General features: G+C 41.6%; 1 protein-coding gene across 1 annotated transcript; it reads left to right on the top strand.

The window, feature by feature from the left end:
- Positions 1 to 1690: 1690 nt before the first annotated feature.
- Positions 1691 to 20303, top strand: C1H21orf91 (chromosome 1 C21orf91 homolog). The gene is made up of 5 exons (XM_056496514.1): positions 1691 to 1790; positions 2175 to 2303; positions 14491 to 15006; positions 18230 to 18292; positions 19280 to 20303. Exons 2-5 carry the CDS (start codon positions 2180 to 2182, stop codon positions 19438 to 19440), a joined length of 864 nt encoding a protein of 287 aa, XP_056352489.1. The 5' UTR covers positions 1691 to 1790; positions 2175 to 2179; the 3' UTR covers positions 19441 to 20303.
- Positions 20304 to 23396: the final 3093 nt, after the last annotated feature.

Genomic DNA, 23396 nt, shown 5'->3' with positions numbered 1-23396 from the left:
ATATTCTAGTTCCAGCCATGGTAGGGACACCTTCCACTAGACCAGGTTGCTCAAATCGCAATCCAAACTGGCCTCAAACACTTCCAGGGATTGGACATCCACAAGTTCCACAGGCAACCTGTTCCAGTGCCTCACTGCTCTCACAGCAAATATTTTTTCCTAATCTCTAATCTAAACCTACTCTCCGTCAGTTTGAAGCCATTCCCCCTTGTCCTGTCACTCCAGACTCTTGTAAATAGTCTCTCTCCATCTTTCCTGTGAGCTACCCACTGGAAGGCAGCAATTTGGTCACCCCAGAGCCTTCTCTGTTCCAGGCTGAGCAATCCCAGCTCTCCAGCCTTTCCTCCCAGCAGAGCTGCTCCATCCCTCTGCTCCCCTCGGTCCCTGTCCTTGCTGTGCTGAGCCCAGAGCTGGATGCAGCCCTGCAGGTGGGGTCTCAGCAGAGGGGCAGAGGGGCAGAATCCCCTCCCTGCCCTGCTGCCCACGGGGCTCTGGCTGCAGCCCAGCACACGGGGGGCTCTGGGCTCCCAGCACACGGCCGGGGCATGTCCAGCCTCACCCACAGCACCCCAACTCCTTCTCCAGGGCTGCTCTGGCTCTGCTCATCCCAGCCTGGATTGGTGCTGGGGCTGCCCTGACACAGGTGCAGCACCTTGGACTTGGCCTGTTAAACCTCATGAGATTCCCACGGGCCACCTCTTGAGCTTGTCCAGATCCCTACGGATGGTATCACATGCATTTGTCTTTTTTTGATAAAATCAAAGAAAACACCCCAAGAAAGCACAGCGAAAGAAACAGTCAAAACTGCAAAGATGTGTTTCAACAAAGGAGCCTCTGGAAGATTACTTAGCTTTCCCATAAACAATCCCACTTTGACATGTAGGAATGTGCTGTAATTTCCGTCAATTGTGGAAATTCCCCATGCAATACGATGGATCCCGGTGTTGCCCATCAACAGAAAAAGAGACAACGGGCAAAAACTGGCACCCAGGAAGTTCCACCTGAACTTGAGGAAGAAGTTCAGTGTGCAGGTGAACACATGCTGGAACAGATCGCCCAGAGAGGGTGCGAGTGTCCCTGACCGAGATCCCCCAGAGCGGGCTGGATGCAATCCTGCGCCATGGGCTCTGCTTGGGCAGGGAGCGGGACCAAGACCATCCGCTGTGGTCCCTTCCAACCCTACCCACAATCTGTGATTCTGTGACCGGTTCTGGCTTCATCTTCGGAGCGCCAGCAGAGCCCTGGCCGGGTTTTAATATCGGTTCCTGAACGGAATCGATATTTCACCACTGTATCTTTTTTTCAGCCCCCACCTCTAACAAAACCAAATCGCAGCGGACGCCGGGCGCCGTCACCAGGTGTAAAGGGGCTCGGGGTGAACCACGCTGGCAGCGCTAGTCGCGACAGGGGCCGCGACAGGAACAGCGCCGTGACAGGAGCGGAGCCGCCACAGGGGCCGCGACAGGGGCGGAGCCGCGACACCGCCCGCGCGCAGCCCGCCCGCGCGGCGCAGACCAACTGCTGCGGGGGGAGCGCGGCCGCTCCCCGCCGCCCTGTCCGCTCAGAGGCCCGGGAAAACCGGAGCTCCTCGCTCCTCCCGCTCCGCTGGCCAGCTCCGAGGCGGCCCCAGGTGCCCGTGTGCGGCGGGGAGCGGCCCGAGCCCCGCGGTGCCCCCCGCCCGCCGGGCCGTGGTGGCGGCCGGAAGCGGAGGGCGGTGCCCGGCGCCGAGAGCTCCGGCGGTGGCGGCGCGGGCGGGCGGACAAAGCGGAGCGCGGCCGGGGCGGGGGACGGTGAGCGGGGCCGGGGCCGGGGCCGGGGCTGGGGCCGGGACCGGGATCGGGATCGCGGTGGGATTAGCGGTAGGGGATAGGGTAGAGCGGTGCGGGCGGCGGCGGGGCGTGCGCGGTGCTGGCGCGCCGAGGGATGGAGGGTTTGGTGGAGGGGGCAGCGATGATGGAGCTGGCGATGGAGTCGCTGGGGAGCCCGGCGGGACGGGACAGCCTTCCAGCGAGGGAAGGGGAAATCTCGGTCCGTGCCGGCCCCGCTGTGCGGCCTGGCCCCAGTTTCTGTGAAGGGAAAACTTTGCCGGGACGCTCCCGCCCTCGTTCCGCCCTTGCCCTCCCCTCGCCGCGGCCGGCGCTCCGCTCCAACCCTGCCGCCCGTGTCCTTCCCAGGCACTATGAACGAGGAGCAGTTCGTGAGCATCGACCTGGACGATGACAACATCTGCAGCGTCTGCAAGCTGGGCACCGAGAAGGAGACGCTCTCCTTCTGCCACGTCTGTTTCGAGCTGAACATCGAAGGTGAGTGAGGCTGGGAGCAGGAGCACCGACAGCTTCCATCGGCTCGCGGCTCTGGAAGCGCTTGTGTAGAAAGTTTTAAACCAGTTTACTTTCTAGCTCGTGTCTGGTAAAGGTGGGTGCTGTTCCTCCAGACAGGAAGGTGATTCCCCGCTTTCCAGAGCCTCTGAAATGCCATGGTGTTTATTCCATCTCCTGGCACTAGATTTCTGATGTTGAGCTCGGGATCTGAATCGTGTCCTGCCTTTATTCAGCAGGTTTCCTCACTGATTACGAGGGATCTATGTATAAAGCAAGCTTAATTTGAAAATTTTATAGCATAACATTCGGGGTTTTGCAGATCACTTTGCTTTCACTAGATCTACTAATTTCTGTTTTCATAAAATGTTGGTATGTGTAATATGATAAAACAGGGTTCGTTATCAAAGCTTCCTAAAGTCTGCAGATTTTCAAGTAGGAATTTTCTTCTATCTCTTAAAAGACAAATCTTGTAAAACCATTTTGGCCTCCAGGATAGTATTTTTAAAATTGTAAACCTGTTTTGGTAAAGAATTTCCCCATCTTGTTGCTTTTCTTCATGCGTGAATGCACAGTATATTATCTTTGGCTGTTTTTTAAGTCAAATTGCTTGGCTTTGGAACAACAAACTTCTTCCACTTTTATAGAGTGGTCTTTGCCAATTATATGTAGATGTGACTACCCAGATAATTTATGTTGCTGTGAGGCAATTGAATATGGAGATCTCAACAGTGTTATGTGATTAGTCCCATCATTTCTGTTATCATTTGTTAATAATAGATAGTAGACTTTCATTGCTAGTCAAGGCAGAGTATTTTAATCTGAACAATACTTTGATACTTCAGTAGTAATTGCCATGTTTTTTGCTTTTGTTCAGAAGAGACATGCCTGTGTACTTGCACTTTTTGATAAAACTCAGGACCAGTTGTCTAACCTAGGACAACCTGTGAGTCTGTTTGAATTTTTTGCTTTAGGATGTTAGGTTTGGATTTCACAATATGGAGAGAGGATGTTTCTCTCTCTAGACTTTAAAAACATACTGACACAATGAGAATTAAGTACTTCCATTACATCACTAATCTAGTTTTGTTTTGAAAGTGATAGAACACATTAAAAAATTGCTGGATGGTTCCTGTGCTCTGTTGTTTGAGATAAGCTGTGGATTTGTCAAAGCTGCTTGTTATAGCTGTGACATTACAAAGTGATCGTGTGGTTTAAGTGGAATAGGTTTGGGAATTTTTGCTCTAAATAGCCTTGATAGTAGGAAAGACTTAATCTGTGCAAAGCTTTGCATAATCTTCTACATTTCCAGTTAATTTTAGAAAGAGGCTGCTTGGAATAGAGTAGTGATAAAAGCTCCCCTGAAGTTACATGGACCATTGCAATTCTTTTATTTTTGCATAATAAAAGTATACATGTCTTTGATCATGGTAGCATCAAAATGCCTCAATTTCTGATAGTCTGTCTTTTGTGTGCCACTTTGAAAAGGTGTACTGTGACCCCTCAAAGGGAGGGGAAGCTTAAAGGTACCAGAGGCTGTGTCAGTGACTTTTAATGTGGAGTCATTAGAAGGCTTTTTAGCTGAGCTACTGCATGAGTCAGCTCTCTACCATATCTATGGTCACGCTCTTCCTATTTTGACATATCTACATTCTTGTATTTTTTTGTGACAAAGATGGATTTTTATGTGTCTAAAATAAGTCTTTTGGCAGACTGGGTACAATATGAATTGGGTAATTCTCTAAAGCACTGTGTTATACTGGATGTTCTCATACTGACCTCCTGGTTATGTTTTAATGGAGTTCAGATGCATTAAAACTTGTTGGACAGAATCAGCTGCAAGTTGCATCAACTCTTGTAGATGTGTTATCCCACACTTACAGATGAGTGTCAATCTCACTGGTAGCTTGTGTTTTTATTTAGCATCATATTTAAAGCTGTCAGCAATTAAAACCCATACATATATTAAGTATTTCAGGAAGTGAACTAGGCAATTCTAAAAAGATACTCGTGCAACAGCTAAGACAGGCTTGCTCATTTTTGGTGTTGATGTGCATGTGGAACTGCTCCCTCTGAGGAGCAGGAAATAGCTGCTGTTGGAGAGCAGGCAGGCTATTAGTCACAGCTCAGCATCTTGCAGGATGCTTGAGTACTCCCACTGTTTGCAGCACCCTGTTAACTTCCATGTGTTAAGTGCTGTCTGACTTAATTGGAATGTATGGCACCTCTTCCATCTTTCCTGACCATGCAGTCTGCACCAGGAGCTGGGTCAGGATGGAAAGGAGCATTACAGATGGATGTGCAAGGGCAGGCAGTGGGCTTGGCAATCTTAGCTTTGCAGTTGGACTTAATCATCTTAAAGGTCTTTTCTGACCTAAATTATTTTGATTTGTGTGTCTAGGTATGGAATTCTGAAAATAAGCTTACCAGGTTTCTTTTTTTAGCAGGGTGTCGTATTGCAATGCTTTAACAAAACTGATGAGGATAATTCTGTTTCCCCTCATGCCAGCAGCATCTGGACATGGCAAATCCATGTCTGGGAGCTGAGCCCACCTTGAAACATGTTTTCTCAAGTCTATGAACAAAACACTACAGAAATATAATTTACTTAGCTGCATTTAATTACAGTGTAATCTAGTGATGGTGAATCTTTGCATCTCCTGGCACCTGTGAGTTCAGCAGCTGTACAGGGTTCCTTGTGTCTCAGTGGTGATGTTGTTGATTGGCTTGGGTCAGTAAGAGGAGGAATTAGAAATAGGGGACTTGGAGACCATCCCCATCTCTAATAATGACTCATTTCTGGATTAGTGTTGTGACATGGCTCAACCATTACTTTTCTGACATTGGAGTGTTTATTTGTAACCTTTAGTATGTTTGGACAGTGTCTTGGTAACTTTACATAACTAACCAAGAAAACTGAGTTTCTCTTACAGCCCTTTATAGAGAATATACAGAATACAGAAAGCTATACAGAAAGCTTAATCTGTGGTCTGTCTTGATTAAATAACTCTTGAATTTCTGAATAAGGAGGTCAGTTACTCTGTCATAAAACCTTTGGTTTTTATCTGATATCAGGTCTCCATCCTGATTTTTTTTAATAGTAGATTTTTAATAATTTAGTGAAGTAAAATTATATCTTAGCCTGAACTGTGACTATGCTTCTTACTAAGTTCAATTAATTCACAGAAGCTGCTGGTTTGAGTGTAACTGGGAGATCAGCTGTGGTGTCTGTCCCAGAATTCATTCAGGAGTGATACATATGGATTATAGGATCTATTTCTCTGAAGCTGGCTGAAAGAGTGGTAGCAAGGGGAGAAGAAAAGAGAGTGAGGGCATTGAAATAACTAAAGCCAATATGCAGGTTTAAACTTAACCCTGTTAAATGTCATCAGTCTTTCTTGAACAAGGAAAGAGCAACGTGCTCAGGAGAGTTTAGCAGTTCTGGTATTCAGTGTAGAAGCAGTGGGAGCGAGCAGTCTTGTCTCTGGGAAGGGCAGTGTCTTTTTCCTGTTTCACTGGCTCATCTGGCTCACTTAGTTTGAGGATTCACACTGTGAGAAGCTGAGTGGGCTAAGCTACACATAAATACTTCTGTTGCCAAACTGCCTTTTGTGTCTGAAGGGTCACAGTCCAATGATATAACACAACAGAATATTAATGTGTTTCTTAAAGTTTAAAATATGCAGAGTACTTAGATGTGAAATACTAAACATTTTGAAAAATCACCTGATTGTGGACAGTGTTTTTAAAGTTCTACATGGGGTTTAGAATATCCTATTATATTAGAATATAATATGGTGGGGAGGATCTGCTGGAGTTTGATGTTGGCTTTTGTTTTGGGCAGATGCAGTGGACATCAGAGATTGTGCCTTGTTTGTTTTTCTGAGTAGGTGTCACAGTAGTAATCAGTGGATTGGAACAGGAAATGTTTTGAATTCATGGTTTGCATAAGCCAGGAAGTCACGTGCTGTGTTTTAGTTGAAACAAAGTTCTTCTTTTTAATTTCATTAGAATATGAGAGAATGGTTAACTGAACTCTACTAGCAGAGATATGGTACTAACAACAAATCTGCAGTGATACCTCAAGGATGGGGAGAAGTGCATGAAAACTCAAAAATACACACTTGTGTATGTATAAAAACTGTCTGCAAATGTATACATCAACAAAACAAAGTCCTCTACCTGAACATGATGCTTTGAAACTCCAGTTGTAGCATTTCCAAGTTGTGGATGCTCCATCCCTAGAAGTGTTTTAAGGACAGGAGAGGTGGGGCTCTGAGCAGCCTGGTCTAGTCAGGGGGTTGGAATGAGATAATCCTTAAGGTCATTTCCAACCCAAACCAGTCTGTTGCTCTGTGTGACTGAGTGTCCTGTGCTCACACAGCAGCAGCCAGAGGGTCCTGCCTGTGGTGTGCTAAGAGATGTTCAGGTTTCTTCTCATGGGAGGGCATTACACACAGCAGCTGTGTCCTGGGATCCTCTGGAAATCCCAGCTTCAAGATCTTAATGCTTGAATGTTTTTGTTTAACATCAAACTTGGAAGTCTATAATAATTATGCTTTACCTTTACATTATTTTACATAGTGTATCTGTCTTTAACTGGGTTTATGCTGGTATTTTTAATGCAGTATTATTTAAAAACCTGTGTTTCCTCACATTCAAGGGTTGTAATGGAGACAAACAGTGATAGAAGTGGAAAATGTGATTGATTGAGTTATTTTTTTACTCTTTTGCTTGTCCAGTGCTGCTAACTACAATAACATCTTGGAGAATGTTGGCTGGCAAGCAAACTGGCTCACTTCCATTTCTGTTTAGAGCTGAACAGTTGAATAGCAAATGACAGTTCTCATCTCAGGTCCTGTAATATAAGAGACAGTGTAAGAACTAGGCATCCATTCCCCTGATTTATGTTGAAGTAGTTAGGTTTCCATGGTCCTTTAAAGTGCTGATAAACTCAGCTTTTGAGGCAATTTCTGCATCAGGTTAGTGCATCTCAGTCTCCAGGCTGAGACAAGATGTTATAAATAAGTCTGTCTTGCCACATAGCTTTTTTTCCTGTTAGGGTCTATAAAATTTTCTATAATATCCTCATTCTGTGTTCATTTAAAAAAGAAGAAAAAAAAAAAAAGGAGGGGATGGGTTTAGTTGTTGCAAACTGTAAGCACTCAAATTTCAGATTTTTTTTCCTTCTTACACCCTACAGAAGAATATCTCACCGAAATAAAATGTATTGTAAGGTATAGTTGAAAGAAGTGGAAATCACTGTTTGATTTAATTCTGTTCCAGAATATTACACATCATTATTTTTTCAATGGTAATGAAATAATAAGCAGTAAAATAGATTATTCTGGCAAAAAAAGCTAAAAATTTCCATTGTTGCCCTTTAGACTAGATAGATGAGAACTTGTTTCAAGGTAGCATTTGCAGGCCAGGGGTATGACTCATTTCTGCAAACTTGAATGGACATGTGAAATTAGTTGCAGTTTCCACTAAAGCTCTTAACTACAAGTCTGAACGTGGTTGGAGATGCTATGTACAAGTACCACTGAGTAATGTCAAGCTGTGGAGCTGGTTCAATAAGTACATTTTTCCATTCTTAATGTGTAAATTTGGGAAGTTTGTCCTTGCAAATGAGATAATTGAGTATTTATGTTACCTGGCATAATTCAGACTACAGAAATACCAGTTTATGATTTCTAGTCTCTTCTACGTCTGTTTAACTGATTTTTCTTACAAAGTATGTGTAATATTTTCTGTAGTGAAGTTTTCATCAGAATACATTGCTTTGTTTAATACAGTAGCAAACTCTTCTTAGTAAAGTAGTTTATAAGAAATGTGATTTGCAAGGGGCCAGCTGGATCTCCGTTCTATCTGATGTCTTTGCTCTGTGCTAAAATACAAATGAGCTGATAGAAATGAAGTGGGAGGTGATTTGTGTGCACACTTGATGTATGGAAAGTACTGGCATTATCATATGAAAGCAAGGAGAGAACTTTAATTTATGGACAAGATAATATCTAGTCTTTACAAAGTGTCTGGTTTTAGAAGTTAATGAATGGAACTGGCATTTTCCTTCTAGCCAGTCTAATAAATCATAAAATTTAACTCTCAAATGAAAATGCATGTAAATGCTTAAAAATAGCAGTTGGCTTTACATCTTGTCAGGCAGATATACTGGAGATACACATCTCTAATGATCCTGCTTTTCAGTGTTGGCAGAATTGTACAGCTGAAGAATATCAGGGTTTTGTCATTTAGACATGTGGATAACTTTTTGTCTTAGGTCTGCTTTTGTTTCATGCATTTTGAACAGATCTTGGTATCTGCTTTTCTGGGAACCTCCCTCTTTCAGCACTCTTGGTAGAAGTTAAGCAGTGGCTTAAAATAGATAGACGTGAAGATTTAATGTCTTGTGAAGCTTTTCTGTCTGCTGCAGGTCTTGGCCCTGCACACAAGGTAAAGCACATGGGGCTCATCTGATCTCTGTGTTCCTGGTGGACACTCACAGATGTCTGGGAGCTGTTCCATGAGCTGGCTGAACATCCCTGTTTACAGAGTGCTCCTGAGGTGCACAGCAGCTGGAACATCTCGGAATGCAGAGTGAGGACCAGGGCTCTGAAAGTGGGCAGCCACGGGCAAGGGCTCTTGCTTACTCTAGGATTAAAGGAGAAGAGCAGAGGTGTGTCTGTCCCAAATCTCTCTGGAGATTGGTTCAGATGAGGTGAACTGTGCTTGAGAAGCATTTCTTCATTGGCTGACTCTCCAAAGCTAACTCAAACTGGAGTCAGGAATAAATTTTACCCATAAGCATTTGTAAATTCTTTAAGGGGCTTTAAGTAACAAATGGCATAGCACAAACTTATCATGACTATTCATGTGTCTACAGGTATTCCTGTTAATTTTAGTTCATCTTAGATTCAGGGGGGATTTTCCACTTCAGCTGCTATTCACTGTTGCAAAAAACCAATTAGTTTACAGCAATACATTAGAAATTAGCTAAGAAGGGAATGCAGGTTTTCTTTAATGTTATTTCCAAAGGATGGGTCTGAAAGACCAAATAAGAAGTTTGGTTGTTTGTTTGTTTTTAAGAGAATAACAAACAAATGAAAAAAAACTCCTGTTGAAGATAAACAAGCAGGCTGATGATCACTGATTTATTTTTTTTCTGTGGAAACATTTGTGAAGGGATGTGGAATAATCTTGGTATTCAAGAACATTCCTTTTGAATTGAACTTGTTGATCACTATTATAATCTCCAATTAATTCTAGCCAGCTTTATATAAACATGAGCAAATATTTCAATTTAGTTCTGTGTTTTTATAATGAAGAAGAGTTATACATAGTTCTCAGTGAATCAGTTGCAAAGGCAGAAATAAAGTCTTTATAGGTTTTTTGCCCTCAAAAAAAACCAGAAAACAGAAGACTCTTAGATGTTAGAAACTCATTTACTTTAAAGTACAAATGCCTCAAAATGGGGTAGAATTTGTAGAGATGTGATTATTTATCAGATAACCAGGTGAACATTCTCTCTGCTCTCAGCTACATTACAGTTATGAATAAATAGAAGTTACAAAAATGTGTATTAAACTCCCTGATTGCTAGTCATGCATTTACAGAATTACTTTGTAGGAGTGGATTAGGAGTCATGTTGACTGCCTGCCTTGCACAGCTTAGAAATTGAAATAGTCGGGATTTGGGTTGAGTTTTTTTTTTGCCTTAACATTAGGCACTTATGTAGGAAGTCCTGTTCTTCAAGTCAATATACAAAGATATTAAGTGAAGTGATACATTCATATTTCATCTAGGACACATGAGTTACTAGAATCAGAAACAAATAATGGATTGTAAGCACTTACATTGTTTCATGATTTGTCTGGAGGTTTGGCATCAGCCTGTGCTTCATGTGCACTTGAGGAATGATTTCTGGCCTGAACTTGTTTCCTAATAGCATCAGTGCTGTCTTAAGTTTGTGAGCTGTGCTCTAGATATTAGTGAATTTAGTAGGATATTTTTTCATTTCTTCCCTGCAGATTAAACTTTTCTACTTTTCTGCTCTGTGTGGTTGTGGGTTTTTTCTTTCTTTTTGAGGGGTTTTTTCCTTCTCTGAAAAATTAAAGTGTAGGACATTCTTGGACATAGTCTGCAATCCTGTTCTTAGAAAGGAAGACAGGAGGCAAATGTACACACACCTGCAAATGTGATGGGAAATGAAGTTGGTGGTTTTATGATTGCAGACTTGAAGAATCAGACAAAAAGTAAGAAATATTCAGATTGGTATTGGCAAACAGAAATGTGGAGATAGAGCTGAAACCCTGTGAAAGACCCCGGAACTTACAGTAGCTGTTTGTCAAAATTACAGTATTGCTTCTTGTTTTGTAAAGAAATCTTGCTATGCTTTATTCATCTCCTGGTGTATAGTGTTGAATAAAGCAATAAAACTGCATCATCTTTATATATCACTTGGTCCATGCCAGCTCATCAGATTGTAGCTTTTTCTGCAGTTGTGATGAAGGGGAAAACATGAAGTAATCTGACTGTAGTATGAAGTCTTCCCAAAAAGAAGTGGACATCTTTTCTGCCTCATAAAGCTGATGGTATTGGCCACAACAGAAGGATTTGTTCCAAAGAACCATACCCTTATTTGCTGTAATTCTGGTGTGTGATTGCTAGTTTGTGCTGGCACAGCAGCTGCTGTCCCTGCTCAGCTCTTCCAGAAGGTTATGGCTGATGTTCTCTGCATAGGAAAGGACTAATTGTCAGCTTAGGACAAAAGAGAGATTGATGCTGTTTTAGTTTTGTGTGTGACTGTTACAGTAAAAATCCAAGCCAGTTATGTGAGAGCTGAAGCAGGTTTGTTAGCAGTTCTCTATAAAAGTGGTTTGGTTTTGCACATTTTCAGTTCCTTACTTTATTCAAGATTCTTTAGATAAAAACCCTTTTGGGGTTTTTCAGTGGAGTAAGAGAAGGGGTAGGATGTAAATTCTGACCTTGCATACTGGAAGTGTTTCGCAAGAACTCGCTCTGTGCTTAGAAACAGGGAAATTGTGGCCAATGTGTGGCATATAAATAGCAAAGTTTAAACTCTTGAAGTAGCATGGGTTTTTTCTTCTGTAATAATTGCTCATTTCAGGCACTCTATTACTGAGTTCAGATAAAACAGATCTCTTTGAGCAGCATGCCTTTAGAACAGGGAAGTTAGCAATGTTCAAAACTCTTAAAAGATAAGTTCATCAGAAGGAAAGACTTGAATAACCTTGAGCTTAAAACTTGGACATAATTCAGCTTCATGAAGTCATGCTGCATTTGTTCTTTTTTTTGTGCAACAATTTGTGTGTTGGCTATTTTGTGTGGTCTCATGCTCTTCTCCTACTGGGCAAGTAGCATTTATTCTCATTGAAATAATGAAGCAGCCTCAAAGGAATTTCTTTTTTTAAGTGCTACCATCAGTATTCTGTCATTTGTTGTGTGGGTGTGCTTGTTAGGTGGGTTCATCAGCATTATTGTATGAAAAATTGTGCAAAATGTGTTTTTCAGCCCATTGATTGTTTTCTGTGAGTAAAAGAAAGCACTATGAGCAGCAACAAAGTAGAATGTTGAAGAACCACTTGGGTAAAGCAATAGCATTGAACAAATCACTTTGGTTTTCTGGGGTTTGTAGTGTTGTGAATATATTTGCCTTGTAATTTCACTGGACAGTGTTTGCTTTCCCTTGATGGCTTAAAGATTTAAGGATTTGTTTGAGTTAAGCAGCTCTGTTAAATGGTGCTGATAAGTCATGAAAACAAATGACTTGTTTTTCTTGTTTTCAGTGGAAATGTTTGTTGGGCTTTTTTAAGTCTCTGTAAAGATAGAGAGGTAAAATAGCATTGAAAGTAGGCAGAATATGTAGAGTTTAAGTTGGTGAATATCTGTTTGCTGAAAGAGGCTGAAAAGTGTTTTGAGGTGTGGAGTGAGAACCTACTCCAGAACTTCCTTCTTAAAAGGTGCCTCTGGTTAGTGTGTGAGTTTTGTTTCTTCTAATAATTACCTCATGAACAGAAGGAATATCTGTTTTCACAACTTTACCTTTTTTCCCCTGTTGCTAAGAACAAAATAAATTCCACTGCTGATTTCTTTTATTTTCCAGTTTTTTAGACATTTTGCCCCATAAATTGTGTGCACTCTCAGAAACATAGCCAGAAAATAATGCACTGAAGTTTCAGTGCTGCCCAAATAGTGGAAAATCAACGATTTATAATGGCTACTCTTGATGTTTGAACTCCTCAACTTCAAACAGCAGTTGCCAACAAGTGAGATAATAAAAATGAAGTGCTTGAATTTCTTTTCACAGTGTCAAGTTAAAAATTTTATCTTTTCAGGTTAATTTTGAGAGTAGTGTGGGATTTTGTGGCATTCAGTAACTTAAAAGTATCATTTCTTAATCCTTTGGGGTGGGGAGATTCCACTTTACCACAAGAATTTAAGAGAGTAAATCAGATCGAACTGAGATTTGTTGTAACATGTAGCTTTCCTCTAATCATCTGTAAATGTCTCTGTTACCAGATTTTGTTATCTGTTGCATTTCATGTTCTTTCTTTTAAATGGCAAAAAGATAGGATGGCTGCAGGTTGGTTCATGTTGCCTACATTCAGAGATCCAGTTACATTGTTTGTTGGTGTAAATACTTTGACATGAAGCAATTTCAGCTGTTCACAGGTATATTATTGTTATTTGCAGTGACAAACTTGTTAGACAGAATTGTTTTCATAGTATTGGGGACCTCCCAAGTAGTATGTGGGGTACTGAGATAAATGACAAACTGTTCGTTACTCTGGACTTGGATTCTGAATCTACTGTGTAGGTGAATCTGAAGAAAAATAAATATCCACTAAATTTGCAGAAAGCAATTTTGTACTGGGGCACTATTAACTTTCTGGAATAGTCATACCATCTGTGTTCACTCACCAACTGCAGATCTTCACAGATTGTGTTCCTTTTTAACCTGTCAATCACTAGCAGTTACTTAGGGGTTTAAGTTACCTGCTGTAGCTATTTGAACAGTCTTTGGGGAAGGATGAGCAAAGAGGAAAATAAACATCCATCTTGTGTGATGTCATGGTTTAACCCTAGTGGGATGGGGAGAGAATTTCAGCTTGTGGGTTGAGACAAAGACAGTTTCAAAGGGAGAGCAAAAGCTGCCCATACAAGCAAAGCAAAATAAGGAATTCAATCACTGCTTCCCATGGCTGGGCAGGTGTTCAGCCATCCCCAGGAGAGCAGGGCTCTGTCATGCATAACAGTGACTTGGGATGACAAACACCATCACTCCAAACATTCCTCCCTTCCACCTTCTTTCCCCAGCTTTATGCACTGAGCATGATGCCATATGGTGTGGAATTTCCCTTGGGTCAGTTGGGATCAGCTGTGTCCTTTCCCACTGCCCCCAGCCACTCACTGTTGGGCTGGTGAGAGAGGCAGAAAGGGCCTTGACTGTGTGTAAGCCCTGCTCAGTGATAATGAAAACCTACAGTAAAAATCCAAAACACAGCCCCAAATTACACTGTGATAAAAATGAACTCTATCCAGCCAAAACCAACACACTTTCAATGAATTTCAGGACAGCTTAATGCTGGCAAGCATTGACAGTATTAGGGCTTGCTTCCCTAGCTAGGCTGCAGGCTTGTACTAGTGCAAAATAATAAACTATGGCTGAAATCTGAGTTCTGTTTGACCACTTGAATGAGACAAGGCTGCACCCTGCAGTATTTGAGCAGATGGCTCATAACGTTATGCATAGAAGAGGGGAGCTTGTGTGAGTGCTGTCAAAATGCTCTTCAGGATCATTCTATAGAACTTGCTGATACACAGTTTGGTTTATTTTAATTCTGCAGCTTATTCATTTGTGTGTAGGGGTGATGCAGCATGTTGTCAGTTTGCTTCATCTCTGTCACCATGCAAAAGGCACATGCTGAAGTCCTGCTCTAGAGGTTATGGTGTGCAAAACACTGCGTGACAAGGACTCAAGCCTGAGGGAAACTTCACAAATTTTGGACTGTGAGGTACCCTGGTTTGCTTCAGTGATAAGACTGTTAGTAGGAAAGCATCACTAAAGTTCTTGTTTTCTTGGTTGCTTGTGAGTAAAGATTTTAAAAAATTAGCAGTAAGTGAACTTCTTTCTGTTGTATCTTTACAGGAGTACCAAAGTCAGATCTTCTACATACAAGATCTTTAAGGGGGCACAGAGACTGCTTTGAAAAATTCCACTTGATAGCAAATCAGGACTGTCCACGATCAAAGCTCTCTAAAAGTCCTTATGCAGAAGTAAAAAATATCTTGAGCAAAAAAATTAACTGGATTATACAATATGCACAAAACAAGGATTTAGACTCTGATTCTGAAAGCTCAAAACCATCCCAACACCAGCTTTTTAGCTTCAGACATCAGACTGATAGAAAATTACTCCCACAGTTTGACTCCCCAGTACCTAGATACTCTGCAAAATGGATAGATGGGAAATCTGGAGGCATGTCAAGCTGCTCACAGACTCTGCTGGAACCAAGAGAATCCCCTGACTTCAGACTCGGTGCTACCTTCTGCTGCAGCAGCGTTTTGTGGTCCAACCGCAGCCAAGTCCAGAAAGCTGAAAAAGCTGAAGGTGACTCACTTGCCAGTGTTCATAGGAGACATCCTCAGCACAGCAGGGAGGAATGTGAGTATGCATCCCTTTACACACAGCCTAGCAAACAAGGGCATTCTTTCAAATACCTGTTGACCACTTCATGTCTCCACAGGGCATTGGTTCTCATCCTGAAGTCCAGCATGTAAAATCCATGGGGAAAAAAGAGCTACTGGGCTGAGCAAATGGGGTGGTTTGGCTGGGCTTTTTTGTTGGCTTTTTTGGAAATTTTACTCTTAGCTGTAGCCCAGTGTGATACATGACATGTCTAATTTATGCAGAAAAAATAATTTCAATATGTCATTCCTGGGAGCTGCACAGCCCTGCCTGTGGAGGTGGAGGTTACACAGCTCCTGCAAATCTCTCTCTTATTGAACTTGCACAGTGCCCTGAGTTATGTTTTGCAGAGACCTGCCCTAAGCAACAGGGGAAATTAGAGGTCATGTAGCAGAGCAAACTTGTGAAATAATCTTAATAGTAGCAGACTTTTCTTGTGCATTTTACTGGATTTGATTTTTCCCTGTGTTTGTTGAGCATAAGAAAATAGGAAAATTTACCACTATGTCCTCTTAAAGGTTGTAGCAGAAGACCTGAGCTATCTTTTGATGAGTGTGGTGGTAGTGAAAATAAAAGAAAATTAGAAAAAAATTCCTGTTGTTTAAGAATATCACTAGAAGAAATCTTTAGAAAAATCTAGGATATTCTAGTGTCTCTGGAATCAGGCTGCATGAGATGTGTTAGGGATAGATTCCTAGAGGTATGTGCTGTTACATCCTGCTTTTTAGGCAGTACTTGGTCCTGAACTGGTGTGTGTCCACTCTTACTTTTGTAGATGAGGAAAGTAATTAGAGAGAGTTTCTGAACTTCAAAAGACCTGAGAAAGAAAACATAAATACTGATAAAGTATTCCAGGGAAAAACAGCTGATGAAAAACAAGGTAATAATGGAATCAGAATATCAGAAGAGTAAGAGCAAGAGTTACTGTAAAAAGTTGGAATTGGCTTCTTTAGACTCCCAATTTTTTTTAACAAACTGACAACTCTGTCCTTGTGAAGCTGAGTCATTTCTCATTCTTCATGAAAGGATTTTACTTAACTGCTGCATGATGTGTCATGTTGCATTTGTAGTGAATTAGTAGCCTTAAAGCCATAAATCAAACCAGATACACTGGGCTGTTTGACCACCTGTCCACTGGAGTCATAAACTGGGATTACATAAATCAGCACAGCATATAACAGAGGAATTAGGGAAGCTTGACCTGGTTTGTGGGGTTGTCTAACTGAAATTAGTGACTTGGAATTTATCTCCAATCTTTGATTTTTAGGATGGAAACACAAATCTGCATTGAGCACAATAACAGGTTGTTTCTTTTGTTGTGACTACATAATGCAGCTTTGAGGCATTTTTGCTTGTATTTTGCAGTATTTATCTTTAAAAGACATTCATTTGGAGGCTCTATGATTATATAAAGTTTGTATGTTAGATAAAAACTTTGCCTACCAGAATTAGGTACCTTCTTACTGCAATACTTTCACTATTAACAACATAGCTGTCTACTGAAAAAAGTATTAATGAAACTGTAAATAGCTTGGCCAGTATTTCTTCAGAATTTACCTTAGCTGTGGATAGAATAATATTTTTCCATTTAAATTCAGTTAAATTCTGTTACTTCTCGGTTTCCCTTCTGTGTCAGAATAATGTACCATGAAACAGTCCTGTCCCAAAACACTCACATGAAAAGTGTGAACCAGCCTGTCTGCCAGATAACAAAATGTTAATGAAAATACTGAAGAATGGGGAAGTAACATCCTAACACTGGGTATAAAAAGGAGGAAACAATCTTGACATTTTTAGCTGTTAATTACTATATTCAATTTGGTCAGGGTTTTCATGGTGCTTAAAGGGGATGGTAAGGTGTGAGAAGGGACTTTTCAGGTTTATTGATAGCTGAAGGCAGGAAGCAGCACATCTTACCTGGCTGATGGAGGAGAAAGATGTATCTATTTTATTCTTAACTGGGATTATGTCTTGAGTACCAAGTCTTAGCTGTTGCCAGCTTCTTTGGTTTGGCAGAACTGTCAGCAGTTTAACATCCCACAACTGCCAGCTGTGAGAAAGTTTGAAAGGGAAGGCTTAGGATAATAAAATAATCCAGTGGGTAGCTAAAACCCATCTTTTTCAGAGCTCTGGACTTTAAATTTGCCATGTAGAAACCTTTTGCACAGAGAAATCTCTGGAAAAAAAGCTGCAGCATCATTTTTTCTCTCAAGTACGCGATGAGAGCTTTGCTAAGCTGCAGCAGAAACAGCTCTGCTGAAGTTTAAAGACAGCATTTTGGAATTGCAAGGTCTTTAACCTTGTGCCAGTGCCTGGTACCCCCTGTGGTGTTCAGATTGTCTCTTCACTGTGGTGACAAGGGCATCTCAGCAGCAGGCATGGCACCACGTGTGTCCACTGCAGGGCTGAGGGAATCCTAGGAAGCAGGCCAGTGCTTCCCTGCTGTTGATCAAAGACAGTGAGGAATACTTTCACAGTCCCCTCCTCTGAGGCTTAGTGTGTATTTTCTGTGAGGGTGATCCATGCACACAACCTGAGATACAGAAGGGCTTTTGAATGATACAGAGTATTTGTAGTTCACACCAGGAGCACAGAAGGAAATCTATTTTTATATGCTGGTGTTCAAATCAAGCCAGGTTTGCCCTTCATCATTTGTCACTGAAACATTTGTTACTCACTGGACCTGTGTATGTTATTCCTGTATGCATAAAGCACAAACCTTGATAACCAAAACAGGGAGCCACATGCTGGAAATTCTGTCAGGAAGCTGCTTCTTGCACACTGGGAAACATAGCAGGAAAAAATACTTCAGATTGTCCCCTTTTAATTGCCCATAGTTAAATAAACAGATGTGCTTTCATGGGTTACACTGAGGAGATCATGTTTTGCAGTCAGAGGAGGGTATAGTATTTAAATATGCCAAGCAGTTCTGATTCTGGATGCTACTGTTTTCAGGCTTGATTTTCCACCTTTTTGACATTGGAAGAGAGGGTTTTTTAATGGAATAGATCTTGTCTGCATCAAGATTAAAAAAGAGAATTTTCAAACATTCCTCATGACTGATAATATTGTCTCTGACTTCTGCCACGGATCTGTTGATTATTAGGGTGCAAATAGGAGAAATCTTGAGAAAGTAGGGGTCTGCTTAGGTATGCTTATGTGACTTTGGTAGTAGTAATAACAAATTTTATTGTTGCAGTGACTACAATGACTCTAGGAGAGTTAAAGCAGCTTAACGAAAAACTACTCAAGCAAATCCAGGGTGAGAATTTTTCAATACTCTTGGTTTTGGGTTTGTGGTGCTTGTCATTAAAAAGGTTTGATTTTAAAAAATAAATTTTTATTACCTTTCTGTCACATAAGTTTCTTGCTGAAGTCTCTTGTTTTACATGGAAATGTGTGATATAGGGAGATTTCTAAGTGCTTTCATTAAGTAATCTGCTTTGGTGCTGCAAATTGGCACAGTATTCTCTTTAAGAATTTGACTAGAGCCATAGAATTTTAAGGTTGAAAATGACCCTTAAGATCATCAAGTGCAACCATTAACCCAGCACTGCTAAGTCCCCCACAAAAGAAAGTGGTTCCTAAATGCCAAATCTCCATGTCTGTTAAATCCCTCCAGGGATGGTGACTCCACCACTTACCTGGGCAGCCTGTTTCAGTGCATGACAGCCCTTTCCATAAAGAAATGTTTCCTAATATCCAATCTGACTTCACCTGGTGCAATCTAAGGCCATTTCCTCTTATCCTTGTTACCAGAGAGAAGAGCTGGACCCCACCTGGTCCACCTTCCTGTGAATGATAAGGTCTCGCCTGAGCCTCCTTTTCTCCAGGCTGAGCTCTCTCAGGCTTGTGCTCCAGACCCTTCCCCAGCTCTGTTTCCCTTCTCTGGACATGATCCAGCACTTCCATGTCCTTGAGGGGCCCAAAACTGAACACAGGATTTGAGGTGTGGCCTCAGCAGTGCCCAGCACAGGGGATGACCTCTGCCCTGGTCCTGCTGCCACACCACTGCTGATACAGGCCAGAGTCAGCTTTGTTTGGAGTTCTAAACTGACCCACCTTGGCTCAGGTTATCTGTAACTAGAACAAAGTGATGCTGTTCAGTTTGCAATGCATCCAAAGCTGGAGCCAGGAGAAGCAGAGTTCTGTGCATGATGCCACGTACATGTCCTTGCCTTTCCCTGTGCTGTCACTGCCTGTAGCCTGTGTGAGCACAGGAGCAGGCAGTGCCGTGCTGTTGTTGCAGATGTGTTTGAGGAGCTGGCGCAGCAGGTGCAGGAGAAGGACTCGCTGGCCTCGGAGCTCCACGTGCGCCACATCGCCATCGAGCAGCTGCTCAAGAACTGCTCCAAGCTGCCCTGCCTGCAGATGGGGAGAGCAGGGCTGAAACCCAACGTCCCCATATAGAGGGAGACGACTTCCATCCCCCTAGGGCTGTCCCTAACAGCTTAATTACAGCTGCACCCATATTTAGAGACTTTTGAGAAAACATGGGCAGCTTTCTCTTTGTATTCATAATTGAAAATCCATGGGAAGTTTTATTCCAGTTTGGGCTTAACAAAAAGGGCAACTATTTTGGGTATTAAAATCTACTGTAATAAGGTTTATTCACATTTGGGGATTATTATTTTTTTCCCATAACTACGCATGAGCCTTGAAATGAATTCTGTGTTTTGTTTATAATAAAATTGTTTCTAGCAAAGGATGACCTGAGGCCTGTAAACCTGCCTCCTTCATACAGAGGACAAAATAAACGTTTGACTTTTGATCAGATCTGATCCTGTTACATCCAAGAGAGCTTTAAGGGGAGAACAGTATTAATGAAACTCATGTTTTCTTATTTATTATGAGCAATATTTTATTATTGAAGTTTTATACTAAATAAATATCACTATTTTAGGTACTTTTCCAGATCTCTTTATAAAATGTCTGAATTACTCTGTGTAATGTTTATGCCTTGTGTATGATTGTTTATCCTTTTTCAGGTCTGTATCTTTCATGATACAATTTTTAAAAGCATTGTTTCCCAAAGAGATGAATTTCATGTGTCAAAGAAAAAACTCTAGTGGTGTATCACTTATTTTTATCAGCTTTATAACTGAAGAATTTGGTTCATGAGATGTTTTAAAAAAGCACAGCATTTGCTTTAAATTTAAAAAAGAACCCATACTTTGGTTTTAATGCATAGAAGTTGAAGTTGTTTTATATGTGTGAAATTTTCAATGCTGAAAAATTACTTTGACGAAACTCAATAAATTTGTGATACTACACTGCCTTGTTTTGATTTCTTTTTAAAGCTGGATCAGGCTGATTAAATGTTTTAATTCTAAAATGCAAGTAGTAATGATACATTATAAATCAGAACAACTTTTGCATTTTTTAAACTTATATCAGTCTACCATGACAAGAAATCTTAGTCTCTGCCAAAAATGCTGCAGGGCTGCATTTGAGTAGCTGAAAGTTGCTGAGTTGCACTGAAAAAATCTGGGGGAGGATGGGATGAGTGGAAGATACAGACACACACACAAAAAAAAAGTTAAATGTCTTTGTGCTTTTAGCTCTTTAGGTGAAAATGGAGTAACTTTTATAGCTGAGCTGAAGGCATGGCTAGCATGAAGAAAGGATTAGGTTTGGTTTTAAACTCAAGCTGAGAAATCAGCCGAAGTTCAGGGTGGGTTTGTTCATTGGCCTGTGTAGTGATAACTGGGTGTCATAGGACAGGTTGGTTTTATTTGTGGTTTTATTATTTTTTATCATTTTCTTCCATATCCTCCAGCTGTTCCAAAGCCCCTCCACAAATGCATGTGTAGGGACTTAAGTTTGTCTGAGTATTTTGTGGTTCAGGAGGGGAAAAATCAGTAGCATCATTGCTTGTGTATGCAAGTGGGCAATAGAAAATCCCTGATTTTAGTTGTCAGAAGACGGATTAATCTCCATGTGCAAGTCTGTTGGTAAACCTTGTTGATTCAGTCCCAAGGTAAGGGTCAGGTGAGAGAAATATCTCTGAGAAGGACCTGAGAGTCCTGGTGGAGGACAGACTGTCCCTGAGCCAGCAGTGCCCTTCTGGCCAAGGAATGCAATGGGATCCAGGGCTGCATTAGGAAGAGCATTGCCAGCAGGTCAGGGACTGATCCTGCCCCTCTGCTCAGCCCTGCTGAGGCACATCTGCAGTGCTGTGTCCATTCTGGGCTCCTCAGGGCAGGAGGGACATGGAGCTCCTGGAGAGGGTCCAGTGGAGGGTGACAAGGATGATGAAGGGCTGGAGCATCTCTCTTATGAGGAAAGGCTGAGGGGGCTGGGGCTGTTCAGCCTCAAGGAGAGATGAGTGAGAGGGAACCTCACCAGTGTCTGTCAGTGCCTGCAGGGAGGGGCAGAGCATGGACCAGGCTCTGCTCAGTGGTGTCAGCAATGGGCAGGAACTGATGCACAGAAATTCCACCTGAACAGGAGGAGGAACTTCTTCACTGTGCAGTGACCAAGCACTGGAACAGAGCACCCAGAGAGGGTGTGGAGTCTCCCTCACTGCAGATATCCCAGAACCATCTGGGTGCAATCCTGTGCCGTGGGCTCTGGGGTGATCCTGCTCGAGCAGGGAAGCTGGACCAGCTGACCCACTGTGGATTCTGTTCCTCCCAGCTGTGAAAGTGGCCATGGTGCAGCCTGAGGGAGGCTGGATTTAGCATTGCCCAGGTTTCTGAGCAGACTGATGAGGGTCAATTTTAGTTCAACTGGATAGTGAGGAGAATTAAGTTATACTTAACACTTCTGCTGTTTGCTTTTGTGGGAATTGCAGAACATCTACACTGTGAAGTCCTCAGTATGATTTGAAGCATTTTCTTTTTGTTACATTAGATTGGTTATTGATCCAGGCAAGGTTTGGGTTTGTTTGTTTTATTGTTTTTGTTTTTACGAGGAATTATACTTAGGAGTGCTGACTTTGGGGACACATAAGCCATGGAGAAGCAATTTTTTTCATGCTTTGTCTCAGTCTGTGACTTGGGGGAAAGGAAAGCATACACCTGGCACACATGCTGAAAAATTAACTACATAGTTTTATTTCTCAGGCCCAAGTTCCAGAGGGGGTCTAATAGATAAAGTTTGCCAGTTTTCATTTGCACTCAAGTTATTTCTTCTTAAAATAATCTCAAGAACTGGCCAAAAACTGGCATTTAACAGAAGGATATTAATTGTCTCTGAAAACAGATAGAATTAGTACAGTTTAGGGGTTATCTGTTTTGGGTTTCTTTGCAATTGCCAGTATTAGAGAGTAGAAACTTAATTCTTTTAACAAAGGAATACATTACAAATAAAACATTTGCTGAAATGTGTGGCTTTATTTGTATTGCAGTGCCTGAAGACCCCAGCAGTGATAGCACAGCTGCATCTGGGGCTGGGTCAGGTAATAATTAAATTCACAGGGAGGTGTCTTGATCAAAATTAGACCTGTGTGATAGAGCACACCACAGTTCAATCCATTTAAGGTCTTAATCTATTATTTTCATGCAGAATCTTAGTTTTTAGGAGCAATGTTGTAACTCAGAAAAAATGTTGCTCTCCCTGTTTCCCTATTTGGGAACTCACGTTGGGCAGGTATATTCTGCTGGCAACATGGATAATGCCTGTGCAGGTTTGCATGCCAGCAAGTCATTGTCCAGAAAGTGGGGAGGGAACTGCTGCTTTTTAATTAATCAAACACTTGGAAGAAAATTTATTTTTTTTTTTTTGTTTCATTGGTTGGTATTTTATATTTCTGCTACATAAGAGAGTAGGTTTAGATTAGACAGTAGGAAAAAATTCTTTACTGTGAGTGTGGTAAGGCACTGGCCCAGGTTTCCCCATCTCTGAGTGGTCAGGACCAGGCTGGACAGGGCTTGGAGCACCCTGGGATAGTGGAAGTGTTCCCACTCATGGCAGGGGTTTGGAACAAGGTGATCTTTGAGGTCCCTTCCAACCCACATCTTTCTAGGATTCTGTGATAACACTGTCTAGGTAAAGCAACTCTTTCTGTCAAATGGGAAATGCTAATTCCATGTGGCAGACATGTAATGGATTGCAGGGACATTTACATTTGTTTTGCAGCTACGAGATCTAGTTATACATATTTAAATACTGGAGTTAATTTTGAGTAAAAAGTAATCTAAAAGTACTTTCTTTTTTTCAGATTAGCAGATTGCTTATTTTTATTTTTTCCCCCTAGGATTTTTGGTTCTAATAATAAAATGTTGTTTCTGGTTTTTACTGCATATAAAATTGATGAAGTGTGACTACAACTACACTAGGGAAGCTGTATCTATAGAAATAGCATTGAGGCTATTAAAGTTGGTTGGGTTTTATCTTAAGGTGACTTCCACACAATAGCTGGT

This window comes from Oenanthe melanoleuca, chromosome 1 (assembly GCF_029582105.1).
Source record: "Oenanthe melanoleuca isolate GR-GAL-2019-014 chromosome 1, OMel1.0, whole genome shotgun sequence".
Taxonomy (NCBI): domain Eukaryota; kingdom Metazoa; phylum Chordata; class Aves; order Passeriformes; family Muscicapidae; genus Oenanthe; species Oenanthe melanoleuca.
This window is presented reverse-complemented; position numbering and strand designations above follow the sequence as displayed.